The following is a 17,037-nucleotide window of genomic DNA, read 5'->3' as shown; positions in this document are numbered from 1 at the left end:
TTGGGGCAGGTCAGAGTCAAGCAAGCCATCACGAAAAAAAAAAAACACTGAAGCGAACAAGCTTATATAATACATTTAAAGTGGATTAATTTATGACAACCACACACTCGGTTTAGCGAGACGAAATGCACATCGATGAGCTGGCCCATACGTCACGATACGTCGAGATAAAAGGCGACAGGGCCCATAAATCAAGCAGGAGCTTCTCCCCTACGCAAGATAATCGGGGGTATTAAGAGGAGAGCTGGGAGCCAAAAATCCAACAAAACAGTCACACTATATACAATATGTGTTTATTGCGAATTTTCGCCAACTTGCTGGGCTGCTGTGCTCGTTCACACGATCCGGCCAAGTTTCAGGGCCAACTTCTAGTGCCCGTTCTGACCAAAAAGCTGCAATAGCAACAGCAGCAGCAGCCGCAGCGACCCCAATAATTGCATATACACCTCTAATGGAATGGCCCAACGAGTTGTTTTTCAGAACCTGTTTAATTTATTTGTATTTATTTGTTCTCGACGCTCGGCCGCCCCTCGCTATATTTTTTTTTGGGCAGCCAATGCAATTAATTTTTATGTACAGCATTTTGCGTTTGTTTTATTGACTTTTTATGGTTAAATGGACTAATGATTTACATCGCAATTGCCACAGAGCGGAGAAGTTTATTTTACGGCCAAAGTTAAATCAAATCAAGTGGATGATGTTGTTGCTGTAGAGGGAATTAATCGAGAGAATAATGTTCGCAATCACTGTGATTTGTATGCGCCGAAAGAACCATCTATCTAAGCCATTTCGTTGCCACAAAAGGATCTTAACTAATTAATGGAAACTTAGCTAAGCTTAAATAGTTAAAATATAAATACATATGGTGGAAGGAGAGATGGTTTTTACTCAACCATAAACCAGGTTCTTAGTCATATTATTTCAGATTGCAAGTGAGTTCCATAGGTCGTGCTAGGCTTTGGACATTTTACAATTGCTTTGGGGAACTGAATTTGTTTTTATTTTGGTTTTCTGATTGTTGCACTTACAAGCTATGAAATGGTTTGTAGTTAGACATAGAGTTAGATTAGAGTGCTTCAACTGACTCACCTCCGGCACAGTCGCTGTGTAGTCGACGCCTCTCATCTCTCCACACCACCTCTGAGACACAAAGAAGAGAACCGGGGAGGGTTTCTGTGTGCCTACACATTACACGAAATGCGATGGTATCGATAGGCATATGGCGATACCACAACCGATACCGTTACCAACCGACTAATACCACCAGCGTACAAATACAACTCTCTCTACAGACCCCGAAATCAGTAGCGATAATAATACGAGCATATATGGTATAGGCTGTTGTGGCTGACATAACTTTGAACAGATCCCAATGGAAAAATGTTTACTTGGTCGGTTTTTTGTTTTATTTATTTGGTTTGTTTTTTTTTTTTTAATTATTTCTTTTGTTTATGTTCCGGTCAACAAAATTGAAAATTAAATAAACTTCAAGTTGGAATTGAAAGCTGTGGTTCATGGTATATATATGATAAATATAACAAAAATTATATGTATACATTTTATACATGAGATCCAACAAACAGTTCTCTAGGGTTCGATTTATTCGGGACCTCTCTCTTTCGGGGGTTTATCGAATTACATATCGTCGGATTGTCTTCGGTCAACACATTTTAGGCACAGCAACAACCACAATAGGCAACACACATATATATTTATATATATATATATATATATGTATATATCTTTGATTCCGATGATATCTGGTCTTGATTCTGATTCTGATCTTGCTCTTCAGTTTTATGCAATGAAAATTCAAAAACTTTTGCAACTTGGGCCGTCTGTCAGCGGCACTCAAATGACATTTATGTATATATTTCAAGGATCTGTTCAAATACGACTTCGCTTTATAACGACTACTAATCGCTGGGGTTGTAATGGCAGTTGTACTAGTAGCATTAGTAGTAGTATTAGTGCTGGTATTATCTGTGATGCAGGTTTCGGAGCTTTGAAGCTTCTGCGCTCCATTATCGCTGCGGTGCTGCGTTGATCCTTTTCCATTTGCCGCTGCCGCCGCCGCCGCCTCCTTGTTTGATTTTCCGCCGTATTTTCCCACTTTTCCGCTCGCTCCTCGGCTGCATCATCAAGTGCAACAACAACAGTGCCTTGCATTTGCATCTCTCCTGCACACAGACAAACACAAGCGAGATAGAGATAGATAGTAGATAGTGTTGGTTGTGATTTATTTTGATATTTTGATTTTTGATAGTGAGAGAGAGACAGTGAGAATTCTTGCAAAATTTTTAGTTTGTTTCTGCGAGTTGTTTTCGTTTTTGTTGTGATGCTTGGTCCTGCCCAAAGAGTTATTTCTTAAATACATATACATACATATATATATATATCTATACTTTAGCATTTTCGTGGTTCTGGTCTGGTCTCTATTTTATTTATTTTTTTTTTTACTTGATTTGGTTGTATAGATTGCATAAAATTGAATGGTATTTGCAAAAGAATTTGGTGCACATTCTTGCTAAGATTTTAGATTTTGATTTGATTTAGATTTTTTTTTGGTTGCATTCTGTTGTTGTTGTAGCTGTTGTTGTTGTAGTTATAGTTATATAGTAGTAGTAGTATTCAGTTGGTTGTTTATTCTGTAGATGTTCTGGTTGGAATACTGGTTGTCTTTACTTGGGTAGAATATATATATTTAGATATCTATTTCGAGATTCATTGATCTGATCTGATCTGATCTGGCACTTATTTACGCACACAGAGACGCACACATACACAACAAAAATTGGGTTAGTAGGGTTGCAATACATGAGTACTTGTTATCGCTCGATTCGCTCTCGATAGATTTGATATAGATCTCTGCTGTTTGCCCGGGACATACATACGCAGATATATATTACTTTTTAGTTAGTAGTAGTAGGCGGGCGATTAGTTTTGGATATAGCTTTTTGCAGGCAAGGCAGGCAGGTGGGTGGCGGTGGGCGGGGGTAGTAGTAGTAGTAGTAGTAGTAGTAGTAGATGGTAGTACGAGTAGTTATCTAGTAGTTTTGGGACCGACGAAGTGGATGCTAGAGGTATATATGCTACTCATACGGTTCTAAGCTTTTTCCGTGTGCTTGTTTGTTGGCTGTTGTTGATGTTCTTGTTGTTGTTATTTGTTAATCGGAACCGAAAACTGTTGTAAAACAAAAAGGTAAATGATTAAAACAATGATGGGCATAGAAAAAATCAAGAGGGTACGAGTACAATTAGTCATAGGTTTTGCTGTTAGTGGTGAGTTAGTTGTAGACTCCTCCGACCAAGTTTTCCTTTCATTTTCTGCTCGATATATATTATTATTGGTTCTTCGATAGGGAGTGCAAGAGAGAAGCTTCGTGGATATTGTTGTTTATTTGTTAATTTATGTTTGCGTTTTGTAGATTTAGTTTTTGCTTTTTTTTTTTTTGTTTTCTTGCATTTTTGACTTCGATCAAGACTCTATCGTTGTAATAACCTTTTTGGTTGCTGGATGTGGCTGTTGTTGTAATTGTAGTATTGGTGGTTGTTGTAGTTGTGGTGATTTTTTTTTTTGTCTTATAATACACAATGTTTATTTGTATGCTGTTTTTGGCTTTTTCTCTTTCTCTTTCTTTTTTTTGAGTGGTTTTCGTTGACATATTTTACAAGTGTGGTTTTATAAGTTGATTTTAGTAGTTTTAGCAAATATGAAATATATAGATCTTGTTGGGTTAATTGTTCAGATTTTGGTTTTAGTAAAGACGCAGTTGATGTGTTGTTGTTGTTGTTGTTGTAGTTGTTGTAATAGTTGTTGTTGTAGTTGTTTTGATTGTTGTTGTGTTGCTTGCTTTTTTTTTTTTTGCTGGTGTGGTTGTTGCTGCTGGGAACTTGACAAATGGTTGAGATTTGTGTCGACAGGATAAAATTGAACTGAACTGAACTGAGGACTAAACGTTGATTCGTTGTCACTTTTATTTATTCACTGGCACATTGTTGTAAATACTTTTTTTTTTCATAATATTACTTAAACAAATACAAAAGCTATACAAAAGAGCCCAGACATTAACGATTTCCCCTTGGGTTGTCAAAGATATGTTGTTGATATCGAATAAGAGGAAGGTGGTATTCGTATGTTAAGGGGGTTTCCTGAATTAGGAGGCAAAAAAAATCGATTTTTTTTTTATTGCTTAAATCGATAGATAAACTATCTAAGAATATACCATAAAAATTTCAGAAGCCAATTCGAAGTATTTTCGAAGATACAGAGATGAAAGCAAAGGAGCGCCGGGTAGGTTTGCAGGCGCTTGGCGAACTTTGAGGCCCGTTTTCTCACTTTTAATTTTTACGATTCTTTCGAATTGGCGGGAAAGATAACAAAAAAACTTATTGACCGATTGAAACGAATAAAGGCTTATTCTCTTTAGAATTGAATTCTCTTCTATTTGAACTAAAACGGTTGTTGAAAACCGCTTTTTATATTTTTTACAGCATGTTAAAGTCAATATTTTATCCCGAAAAATGAAATATTGACTTTAACATGCTGTAAAAAATATAAAAAGCGGTTTTCAACAACCGTTTTAGTTCAAATAGAAGAGAATTCAATTCTAAAGAGAATAAGCCTTTATTCGTTTCAATCGGTCAATAAGTTTTTTTGTTATCTTTCCCGCCAATTCGAAAGAATCGTAAAAATTAAAAGTGAGAAAACGGGCCTCAAAGTTCGCCAAGCGCCTGCAAACCTTCCCGGCGCTCCTACGCTTTCATCTCTGTATCTTCGAAAATACTTCGAATTGGCTTCTGAAATTTTTGTGGTATATTCTTAGATAGTTTATCTATCGATTTAAGCAATAAAAAAAAAATCGATTTTTTTTGCCTCCTAATTCAGGAAACCCCCTTAAGCTAAGCTAGGCTTAAGCTAGGATATTATTTAGTATCTAGAGAGAGAGAGAGAGAGCATAGCGAGCTTCTCTATGAGCCGTGTTTATGCGAATGCCAGTAGTTGTGTGTGGGGGTGACATATAGAAATGGGTGATTCAGTGCGGTGATAATGTCTTAGTTTAGTGTAGATAATGGCGACGAGAACTCATAAGATCAAGGCAAAATCAAGCTTTTGCTATAAAAATATTTTCTTATAATTAGCTGGAAACCGAAACGAAAACCGAGACTCAATCACGATATGATAATGCCACTCGTACCGAAATAAAAAAAAAAAAACAACCCGCAAAAAGTTCATCGCAATAGGACACTGAAAATGTATGGCTTAGCCCCAAAATTGGTCGTTGCCATTATGTGGGTGGCAATAAAAGCCATTTTAATTGGTTCTAAATGAGTGAGGTCCACGCAATTGCACAGACAAGACATAAAATGACGCCCATAAATGTGAGGGGGGCTTCACTACGTGGGTTGTGGGGTGTTGGAGTCGGTCAGGAAGGGTTTTTGGGGCAAATAAAAGCCTATATCAGATCGAGGGCACAGAGGCCAAATTATTCACACTGATTACATAAAGTCTTGGCATAAAATAAACCATGCTGAAAGAGTAAACCGTTATAATTACGATGTATTAGATGGGCGGAGCGAATGGCACCCAGCCACCCACAGAAACACACACATTTATGTAAGCCACCATATAGATAGAGTGAAACACACACACATTTGCAGGAGGACCATGTACCATGGACCAGGGAGCATATGGAGGACACTAAAAACAAATTGGGGGTCCAGAATGGCACTGGGCTCAAGATAAAACGAAAATAATCAGCAGGCAGCCAGGCCGAAGGACTCGAACACACACACAACACACACAAAACACAGACAGACACTTGCGGAAATCGTAGTGTCATAAAAATAAATAACCCAAGGAGAACCTAGGGGGAGGCATCATCACCACCATCACCCACCCATGTTGATTTAGGATAAAGTAAGCAACAAAAACGAGAGTTCTTCGATAGCAATTTAAATAAATAAGAACGAGCCTACGAATATCCATCCAGCCATAATTGAAATCACTGGGAAGGAGCCCGGAGGAGTTGCCAACGTGATTTGCATGCGTGTTAGTGCCAGTGTGTATGAATAATTTATGCGCATTTAATTCGATTGTTGTGGCAGAATCACAATCGCTTTGGAGGACTCCGTTCCGAGGGAGGAGGTGTCACCTGACGACTCCAACTCTGTGGGGCCAACATAATTTAATCATAAACATAAAATAGTTTTGTCATGTTTTATTATTCAACTGGAAGCAGCAAGCAGCAAGAGCGGGGGTCGCTCTTTTTAATGGCCACCATGCGGAGGAGTCTCTGCTCTTCAGTGGCGGGTGTCCCTCGTTGTGGCTTTCTTTTTATGACATTTGGCATTTCCCTTCTTTGCCAGTCCTTTTGTCTGCTTTTATTTGTGGGTCCCGCCTTTTATTGAAATTTTTTTGTTGTTGCCAGAACTAAGGTAGCAACCGAGTCCCTGCCTTATCCCTGTTCCACTTTCTATGATTGTTATTTTGCTGCTGTTTCCGTGCATTCGGAAATAAAATAAATAATGACTGCCATTACGGTGCACGTTTTCTGGGGGGGGAGGGGAGATCCCAAAGCCCCGGGGAGAAGTTTTTTCATGACATTTCTGTGGTTAATTATGGCCAGGTTCTTTGTGGTTATCTGAATACGCAATCAAGGTCCAAAACTGGCTTCGAATTTGGGAAAGGGGGAAAGTGGTCGTGTGCCGCCTTTTATTTTTTTGTGTAGAGTATAGTACTAATGGGGGAGATCTCTTCAAAATAATCCGCAGTCATTCGTTGCCTGCACAATTTTCCGCACAATTTTCCCCGGCTCTCGTAACAAAAGTGTCTCTAATCAATTCCAGCAGGCAACAGAAGAGCTATTCCTCAGCCACAAAACCAAATTAACTCGGAGACAAACTAACCGGCAAAACGAAACTGTCACTTGGCATCAGCCGGTGGAAAAATCGCTGGAAAATGCACGTAGGTTTGTCAAGTTGCAGTAGTGGAAAATGAGAAAAAAAAAAAATCGAACGTCCTTGAGCCAAAAGTGCGCTAAACCAGCCAGAAAGCAAAAACAATTTGCAGCCAAATAAAGGACAAGAAAGAGAACATCGCGTGACAACACGAAGGCGAACCACCGCGACTACTGATGAGCAGGAAGAATCCATCTAGGTGCCACAGGCAAAAGGATAACCCCGGACGGAAGACGCAGCCACGCCGGATGACAGCGAAATGAGTAGAAAATTAATAAAACGCGCATAGATAAAGTGCACGAAGGATATGGTAATACAGGTAAACCTGCTTAGAACGAAAGTTTTTAATTTAATTTTTCAAAATTAGTACAGTGGAAATTTGATGACCTGGCTTGCTCTCTTCATACCAAGATTTTTCATTTTGTCCCTGTTATGGAAGCTCAACTGTACTCTCAACTTCTCCCCATAAAATATGCACAGCCGTGGCGGTTGTCAAATGCAAATGCAAATACAAATTTTCGGTATGTAGTTGATGAAGTTTCAACTGCAGCAGGAGCAAAGCTTCCTTGACAGCTAGAGGGAAGGATGAAAGGATGGTGAATTGGTGGACGGGTGGGTGAGCACTCAAGTCAACTTGTTAAAAACTTCTTTGCTACTTTGGTCGTCCAAACCAAGCAGTCAGCCAACCAGCCAGCCAGCCAGCCAGAGAGCCAGTCATTTCGAATGCTTTTTTGGAGACTCTTGTTTACCCAAGGCGGTGTCCTCGTTCTATTTCACGTGCTGGCATTTTGTATCGATTGCCTCCTCGACGACTCCTTTGCTCCGGCAAAAAAGGTAAGGGAAAGCCACGAGACGGACGGACACAGGAAGGGATAGCTAGCTGCTGCTGCCGAGGGGAAAAAGCGTCGAGGTTGAGCGCAAAATCTTATGCAAATATTATGTTTGCATTTTCCACTTTATATTTAACTTGCCTCACTTCACTTTTTGTTTTCCTTTTGCCCAACGTCGATGTTCTTTGCGCTTGTTATTGTTGTTAAGACAATATAAAAGTCCAAGTCGGGTCGAAAATGACGACGAGGAAACTAAATTGCGGGCGTGGATTGTCACTTGCTACGATTTTAATGAATTCTATTGATTTTACGACAGCCCCGGGAGGGAAGAAAGGTCGTCGAGAGTACGTTTTTCCCATAGCCAAAGGTGAGTGAAAAACTGTCAGTCAGTTTCGTTGGTTCTGTGGTGACGCGGTCGTAATTTAAATATTGCATAAACCCCCTGCCTACCAAGACGATTACAGGCTATTTTAGAGACCAAGCCCTGTCTTGAGTATCATTAGTGTCTGAAACCAATTTGACTTGCACGCTAATGTTTAAGCTATTTCTGGTTTTAAAGGCCTATAAAATATATTAAATTTTTAATTTCAAGGATTTGCTTTCGAGAAAGGGGAGCCTCGGAAAACTACTATTATAATTTGTATAGTAGTGACTAAAGTCCAGTTCTTTTCAAAAATCAATTAATTCCGGCAAACTGAGAGAAAATGCAATCCTTTTAACAGATGAAACTAGATGAAAGAACCCCACCTTCGACTGATAACTACAGTGTGTGTGTGGTGGCCACAGCCTGTTCATTATGCCGGACACAAAGATAGTGCCGGGCCTAATTTACAAGTTGCCAGAGCTAAGCCCACGCCCACGTAATGTGCCAGCAAATGGGTCTGTAGTTCGTTGCCGTTGTTAGCTAACACATCTCTCTCGGCATCTCCATTCCCCCCTGAACAACTCATGGAGGCGGCGCCAAGTTCATTCAGTTTTGCCATTCATTGATGGCAGACATTGCAGCAGAAGAAGGGAACGGAGGCTGGAGACTGGATGCGGCAGACTTTTGGCCTCCAAATGGAAATGGCAATACAACAGGGCGGATGAGTGCTGTATGCAGCACAGAGGATCAGCCAAAGTTGAGGAGGGGCAAAAAACGTGGAAACTCTCTGCCACAACTGGCTGTCTGAGTTATTGTGGCTTTGTCCCTCTCTGCCTTTGCTCTTGGTTTTCCCTTGCCAGCTGTCCGATGCTGCTGCTGCTGGTGTTGTTGCAACTTTACTAGCTGTTGTGGCAGCGTTGACACTTGGCAGCCACGTTAGCAGTGCGTTGGCCCGGCCAGGATCTGCTGGCAGCTCAGTCTGTCGGCCTTTTTTTTTTTTTTTGTTTGATGTGGCCCGTCGTCTGTCGACCTCATCGTCTTCTCTCCAGCAGTAGTCGCAGCAACAGCCGCAACAGCAGCAAATTGCCTGAACAACAAACAAACGACACTCGACGGCAGCGGCGACAAAACGTTGACAGTGCAGAGACACCGCCACCGACGACGACGCCGCCTGGTTGTCTGGCGAGGAACAGCCGGGCAAAAGCATTTAATTTCATTTTTATTCAAAGTGAAATATACAAATTAAAAATGGCATTTAATGCGCAACTTTGTCGCCAGTCATAAGCACTGAGACATGTGAAATGTGGCAGGGGCACAGGCACAGGCACCGGCACCGGGCGTGGGCGTGGCACGAACAGGTGGCATCAGTCGAGTGTGTGTGTTTAATGAGCTCTTGAGTATCTCTCGAGTATCGTTAAATGCTTGATATAATGAGTTCTGGTCTGGGTTTCGGGGTTCTGAGTCTTGGGTTTGGTGTGTGTGTGCGAGTGTGGACAGCGTGTGTGTATGTGTTTAAAGATCGCGAGAATCGGTTAATAGGGGTTGCTTTTTGAGACAAAAGAAAACAACTTAAGATGATGCACAGCCTAGGATATCACGCATACGCCACGTTCAGCCGCCTCACAACGCTAGCTAAGATATACAAGTAGCAAAAAACGGTTGCAAAGCCAAAGGAGTTCTATACAAAACAGGATCACATATCGTCGGCATTCTTTAGGTTTTTCCAACTATAAATATATATATATTTGTTTTACACAAAAAGCAATTAACTCTCCGTGTTTTTCTTTCTCTGTGTGTGTTTCGAGTGTGTGTGTGAGTACGAGTATCAATGGTGTCTGTGTGTGGTGTTTGTGGGCGACGGTGTGAGGGTGTGGGTGCTCGAGTGTCGATGTATTCGGTGCATTGCTTATAGACTAGTTTAGAAGAAGGTAGTAAAAAATTTGAACGCACTTGGTAGAATCTCACCTGTGCTCAGCGTATAGTCCCAGCTGGTATCGGGCTCATTCTTATATACGTTTAACTTTTCCGGCTGCAAATATCATATAGATTTTATATATCAATATTTAAAGGGGTTGGCTTCCATTCTCCCTTACCTTGGCATAGTCAATTTTCAAGGTGCAGCATCCAGCATAGATATCGGCTCCATTCAGATTCTCACGCGCTCTTGTGGCTGCATCTAAATTATCGAACTCAACCATGGCCTGAACGCCATTCTTTTTGAATATGACAATGCGCAGCACTTGGCCATGTGGATGACAGATTTTGTGCAAGACATCCTGGAAATAATTGAAAACAGAACGAGAAATTAGAAAGGAATAGAGAATGCACTGAACAAAAGTTAGTGGTAATATTTTCAGCATTCAATGCAATGGTTATAGGGATCACTACATACTTAAATTTAAAATTAAAACTAAGCTAAAGTATTAGAATCAAACAAAGCTGGTAAATTAATAAATACATGACATAAAACCTATCAAAAAATACATTTAAGTTCCAAAGTTTCCCTTTTATTTATGGTGTAAGCCTTTTGTGTGTGCAACAGACAGCAAACCCAGCAAAACCCCAAGCTTCCCTAATTGATCAAAACCAAATGAAAACTGAAGGTGGTTAATTGAAAATGAATGATTTTCCAATCATTCGTTTTCCAAGTGACCACCAGCAACGCTGTTGTGCTATATTGTGGTGGACAATTTCAGTCCGTTTACTTGCCATTTTATTTGTGTGTGTTTGCAATTGTCTCTGGCATAATTGGAATTTCTCATTCGAAGGAGGAGGAGCTTTCGCTTCGTGTCAGCTGTGTGAAGCTCAAGAACTCATTAGCATAATTTAATAAGCACTTTCCGCTGTACTATGCCAAAGAAATTTCCCAATTAACATTCATAAATTTTCGGAAATTACGTTAATGAGTTTCGAGTGTGCCTGCTGCTGCTGGCTGGCCCTGCCAGGAGCAGCAAAAGCCAGGGCGTGTCAAGTCTAGGCCAACAAGAATGAAATAAGAATACCTCTCTCGCAAGCGTCTGGGAATTGATGGCAAATTATAATGAGCATTGGCCGTTGGCATGGAAATTTATGGAAAATTTAAGCCGCCAAATTTTCCTTTACCACGCTGCTGCGGCCCTCTCTCTCATCCCCTTTCTCCTGATATCTGCCTGTAGCTTCTATTTATTCATGTTCACAGGTCCTTGCGGAGGAGGCTGAGAGGGGGTTGCTTAGAGGCTGTAATGGGTTAAATGTTCAATTTGTTGTTAGGGAGGGAGGAAAAAGGAGGGGAAGTGCCAAAGCGGCTTTTGTCTTCGCCTATTTTATTTTTCTTTCTCTTCCCTTCGGGTAGCAGCAATATTTTGTTATTCATGAAATTCATCGATAAGTCCTCTGGCTCATGAAATTTTGAATCTTGTTGAAAACTTTTAACATTGATTTGCATTAGACTTGGGGTAGAAGGAGGAGGAGGAGAAGGCAGGCCAAGGGTAGTCACTTGATTAGACGAAATTCCATCAAATTTTCTATGGCCTATGCAAATATCACAGTGGCAAATTTTTTGGGTGGAGCGAACAGAACTTTCGAATGAGGGATGAATGACTTTTGGTCGTTAAGAATTTTAAGTGTTGCGCGGGAGGCTCAATAATGGGGTTTTTTATGCTCAAGACTTTGGAAGATTTCTTAATAATTAATTGGTTATTAATTCATTTAAAATATACGTTTTTTGTAAGTCTAAATTACTCTATAACTCTATAGCCTAGTTTAAGACCCAAATATAACTTCAATTTTCCACAGATTTCCCTCTACAAATAATTTTAAAAATATTCTTGAACAAATTTTCCTTGCAGATATCCATCTGAAATTTATGTCAAATTTGTATTTGCTTTCCAGCAAAAGATCATCATCCCCTTTCGCCCTATCATGTAACTGATAGCCATTGTGTGCGTACTATTACTTAATTATTAATGCAGCTGCCAGCTTCCTCCACTTCCTGCTTGTGTCTCTCTCTCTTTATATATATCTGTATATACATAATTTTTTGTTCATTTTTTCTGCACAGTTCGCACACACTTAACACTTTCCCCGAAGCCTCTCCCTTCTCCTTGTCACTATCAACCGCAAAAGTTTTCTAATTAGTTTTTGTGAGCACAGTGCGCTTTATAGTTGTGCATTCTGTCCATGGAAATGCAGGAAAAGCGAAGTGTGAAGAGGAAGTGGACGGAAAGTGTGAGCTGCTAAAAAGGAAGTAAAGTAGAATTTAAAAAAAAAGGAAGAGAGAGCAAGCAAGAACAGCACTGAAAATACGTTCTTCCCTTACCATCCTGGAATGACATTTTACAATTCGTTGGGAGAGAGAGAGAGCTGCATTTAATGCGATTTGCCAGAGGTCCTGCAGGAGGACAAGCGTCGCAAATGGGGAAAAGTCAACGGAGGGACAAGAGGAAAGGCAGGAAACTCGGCGACTGTCGCTCGATGGCGCACAAAATGTCTGCAATTATTGTAAATAGCGCAATCATCGAGCAAGTCAAGAGAGCGTCAAGCGTCGTGCATCGCATCCTGACAGGACTGGCCAGCCAGCCGGAAAAGGCGACGGGAGGAAGGGTCGGGAAAAATTACTCCTGTTTATGAGATCAGCTTATTGAATAAATGAGGCGCGTGCTCCAGCACTTGCTCCCACTCTGTCACTCTTTCCTCTTTGCTCTCCTCTGATGGCCATTTGGGCATATGAAAGGAAAGGATATTCAGGGCGCTGCCCACTCATTGTTTGCCGGTAATTCGAGTCCATTAGGTGAATGCGAATGGTGCTCCAGAGACGAGGAAGGAGTGGGCAGCTGAGTGATGGGAGCTGATTAGAGCAGCTCCTAGGGGAATCACCAACGTTCGGGGAAAGTGTCAACCCTCGAGGGCCTTCGACTGATAAATTGAACAGAGCTCTGTGAGAATTAACTGGACATGTTTGCATTTCCTGAGCTTGCAATAAGTATTTGCAATAAGAATGAGCTAATTTTAAATTTCATTTTACATTTTTATTTTAGCTTTTGAAGATATTTATACATTTAAAATATTATGGATTGGTTTCCAAAGTTGTAAAAGAATTTAATGATATACATTTAAGTTATTAAACAAGTTTCTTTATTCCATAAAAAACCTTCTAATAAGAAATGATATTTATATTTAATCTGTCGTGAGCTTAAAAAATTCTCAAAATATTAATTTTGCTTTCAGAATTCTCTAATCTTTGAGAGCGCCAAAAATTCATTTTATATTTTTGAGAAATCAGAGTACAAGCTAATACTGAGCAAGTCTGATGGCAAGCAAATAAAAAAGTTCAACATTTCACGAGCTGTTTGAAATTAAACAAGAAAGGAAGCTAACTTCGGCACGCCGAAGTTTGTATACCCTTGCAGATTGGTTTCGATGTTTATATTATAGATTTAAATGCAGAAAACACTCACAAAACAGAGTTTCATTACATTTTACCTATACTTATTATGTTTACAGTTTGACAGTTACAGTTTTACATTCCCAGTTTTACATTTTCTCTACATCTACCGATCGGTTAATATGGCAGCTATATGATATAGTTGTCCGATTTTTATGAAATTTATACCATAATTCTAGAATAATAAATAAAGCTTATATCTCAGAGTAGATAAACATACGTTGAAAAACAACGAAACTATAATTTTTTTTCCTATTTATTTCTCGACCGTTCCTATGGCAGCTATATCATATAGTCGTCCGATTTTGATAAAATTTTTACCAAAATTCTGAAATAATATAGAATAGCCATATCTAAAAAATGGTGCAAAAATGTTGAAAAACAGCAAAGTTCTAATTTTTTTTCTACAAATATATCGAACATTTGTATGGCAGCTATATGATATAGTCGTCCGATCCGGCCCGTTCCGACATATATAGCAGTGAGAGCATATAGAAGACTATATGCAAAGTTTCATTCAGATAGCTTTAAAACTGAGGGACTAGTTTGCGTAGAAACAGACAGACAGACAGACGGACAGACGGACAGACGGACAGACGGACATGGCTAGATCGACTCGGCTGTTGATGCTGATCAAGAATATATATACTTTATAGGGTCGGAAACGTCTCCTTCACTGCGTTGCAAACTTCTGACTGAAATTATAATACCCTGCAAGGGTATAAAAACTAATCCACAAGAAGGCGGGAAATAAAAATGCAAGCTACAAACGCAGCAAAACCAAATAAAATACACAGAAAAATACAAGAAAAAAAGTAAAAAAACAAATAAACCGCCTCGAAATGAAAGTATTAATAAACCAGTGGGCGAGGTCAAAAGAGGGCCGCGTCGGCTATAGCTATACTTGGTACTGGGGATATATATTTGGCTGGACATTGGGGGGTGGAGCCTGAAACAGTTATTTAAAAATAAGAGCTGAGCTTGCCAGGACGGCGGCGATACATACGTAAAATTTTATGCGCACTATAACTTGTTCGACGACTGCCGGCAGGAACCCCAAAAGAACAGGACGTTGGACGTGGCGGCAGAAAGGACAGCCGAGTAGAGCGCGGGAAAAATAAATTAATATTTTATCTAGAGCAGAGATTCGCATGCACGGGCCACGCCACGCCCACCACCCCCTGCCCACTGCCATGCATTTTGTTTTGCCGTTTTATGGCCATCATCAAAAGCGCATTAAAATTTTACTAAGGCGTCATGCCGCAGGGGTTGCAAGGCAGCGAAGGGAGAGTCTGCCAAGGGGGCTGATTGTCCAGGCGTGCTAAATATTAAATCAGCGCAATGCCAGCAGAAAAAAAAAAAAAATGAAATAAAAACACAAACAAAAAAAAGAGAGAGAGAGAGGAGGAAAGCCAACGGAGGAAGTATACCGGGCAAACATTTTAAGCGGCTTTCCGCAGGTCCATCAACGTCCTGTTCCATCCATATCACTTGGCCTCCCCACAAAGGACACAGCCATAATGCCGGCTGAAGGGACATTGCAAGGAAATCGCATTAAATATTAATAATAATGTGTGCTTAGTTGCGAGATATCAATCCATTTTGTGGTCGGTCGGTCAGCTTTTGTCCTTTGATTTTCTCACTTTTATGAGGCTTACAATTTAGCAGTTGGAAATCGAGGATAAAAACAATGAAAGCATTGTCCTGAAATTCCTTGAAACGGAACCAAAAGCAATAAAAGTGGGAAAGATAAGCTGAATGTATGGGTTTTGATACTCTTTCCAGGTTCTATATCAAATTAATAGAAAACACATTAAAGAACGTTTTGGAGATAAATATTTTAATATCTTTTTAATGTGTTTTTTTTGTTAAAACAAAAGGTAGGATAATGGAAGTAAGTAAGATATTTTTAAGAATATTTATATAAGTATACTAATTTTAATTCTTTTCTAAAACTTAATTCAATTTATCGATGCTTCACGCTGACTTTACAAAGTCCAAGATAATCTATAAAATAAAACCAAAAGATATACAAAAAAAAACCCAAAATTAAGCCTTTAAGATTCTCTTTTCAAACTTTTCTTTGCCCAGGATTTCGAGATCAATTGTTATGGTTTGCTCAAGAAACTGGAAGTCATTGAACCAAACGCGAAAAAAAATAAGAGAAGAACTAACAAACTCGAATTGGAGTTCATTCGCCTTGCAGTTCCCTGTTTTGGTCTCATTCTCCCCAACGGATAACCGCAAAAAATTCAACAAGTTTTTCGCTTGATGTTGTTGCTGTTTTTTTTTTAGCATTTGAATTTCTTATTGACCCATTTCTTTGGGGCAAAAAGGCCCAAGCCGAAAACCCAAACAGAACTCGTACCCGAACCCGAACCCGTCCAAAGCCCATTAAAACCGGTTTCCAGTCATTTGCAACACTTTCTGGCTGCAGCTGCCCGGGGAAGGTCGCTCAGCAGGGCCAAGGGGATAGGGGATGGGTGCCTCTTGGCCAACTGCATCTCCTGCCCCTTTGCCAAGTGCCGTTAGTTGTTAGCAAAAAGCGAGGCAAAAACAAAAAGAAAAGCACAAAAAAAAACAAGGAGAATCGCGGCCCTTGACAGGCAAGTAAGTTTTAACAACTGGAAAGACGGGTTTTTACGATTCGTTCCTCTTGTTTTTTGAGCATTTCCTTTGAAGGCAAGACTTTGAGGATTTGTTAGAGTCGAAAGTAAAGCAGAAGAGAATGAAAACAAAGGAAATTAAATCCAGGCAAAAGCAAAATAAATACCAACTTGGATTTTTCTGATTATTTGTTAGCCGCGAAATCTATTTTACTGCAAATATTTGCGGATAGAGTTGTCGGAATTGACTAGCAATTATCATACTGCCGGGCCCTGTATGTTATCTATATATACTTTGTAGATTTTAAATAATCCCAAACAAATGACATTGTAAATTTATGCTGAAAAGCCATCCGATCTAGGGCTTTTGACCGAGGGCAAACACACACAAATCACAGTGCAATGACGACGTGTCACATCAGCGGCAAAATTGTTTACAAATATTTTGCTATCATTTCGATTTCCATTCCCATTTCCATTTCTATTCCGTTCTCATTTCCATTCGCGTGTGCACACAAGCCCCTCTCCCAACAAATTAGCATAATACAAATTATCAAAATTGAAAAATCGCAGAGGCATAAAATATGCATACATTTGGATGGAAAAGCTGACGTGCCTGAAGGGGGAGTCGTCTTCGCCTGAGACTCTGCCAGTGTTGGGTGGAAAATGGAAATAGAAAAAAGCTAAAAGCGAAAAGCAAATTGGAAAATTTGTGTGTGAAAGTGACCGAGCGGAGCATGCAACGTGAAAAATGTGAAGCAGAAAGAGAAAAGCCGAGATGTTGAGACACTTCCGGCGGTTGGAAAAGTGAGCAAAATGTAAATGAGTCAAAGATGAAGATACTAAACAGAAGGG

The 17,037-nt window shown here is 39.9% G+C and overlaps 1 protein-coding gene across 18 annotated transcripts in view; it reads right to left on the bottom strand.

The window, feature by feature from the left end:
• Positions 1-17,037, bottom strand: part of sm (heterogeneous nuclear ribonucleoprotein L) — a 114,593-nt gene that overhangs the window by 37,959 nt on the left and 59,597 nt on the right. For 10 of the 18 annotated variants that reach the window (XM_070284670.1, XM_070284675.1, XM_070284673.1 and 7 more), the window contains 2 exons: positions 10,248-10,430; positions 10,105-10,183 (listed from right to left, as the gene is read on the bottom strand). In XM_070284670.1, the coding sequence (XP_070140771.1) occupies positions 10,105-10,183; positions 10,248-10,430 (262 nt within the window). Of the gene's footprint in view, positions 1-1,228; positions 2,181-10,104; positions 10,184-10,247; positions 10,431-17,037 lie in introns of those variants that run through there. The other 8 variants (XM_070284672.1, XM_070284676.1, XM_070284674.1 and 5 more) reach the window with 3 other exon arrangements.

The sequence above is a fragment of the Drosophila kikkawai genome, chromosome 2R, assembly GCF_030179895.1.
Source record: "Drosophila kikkawai strain 14028-0561.14 chromosome 2R, DkikHiC1v2, whole genome shotgun sequence".
In the NCBI taxonomy this organism is placed as follows: domain Eukaryota; kingdom Metazoa; phylum Arthropoda; class Insecta; order Diptera; family Drosophilidae; genus Drosophila; species Drosophila kikkawai.
This window is presented reverse-complemented; position numbering and strand designations above follow the sequence as displayed.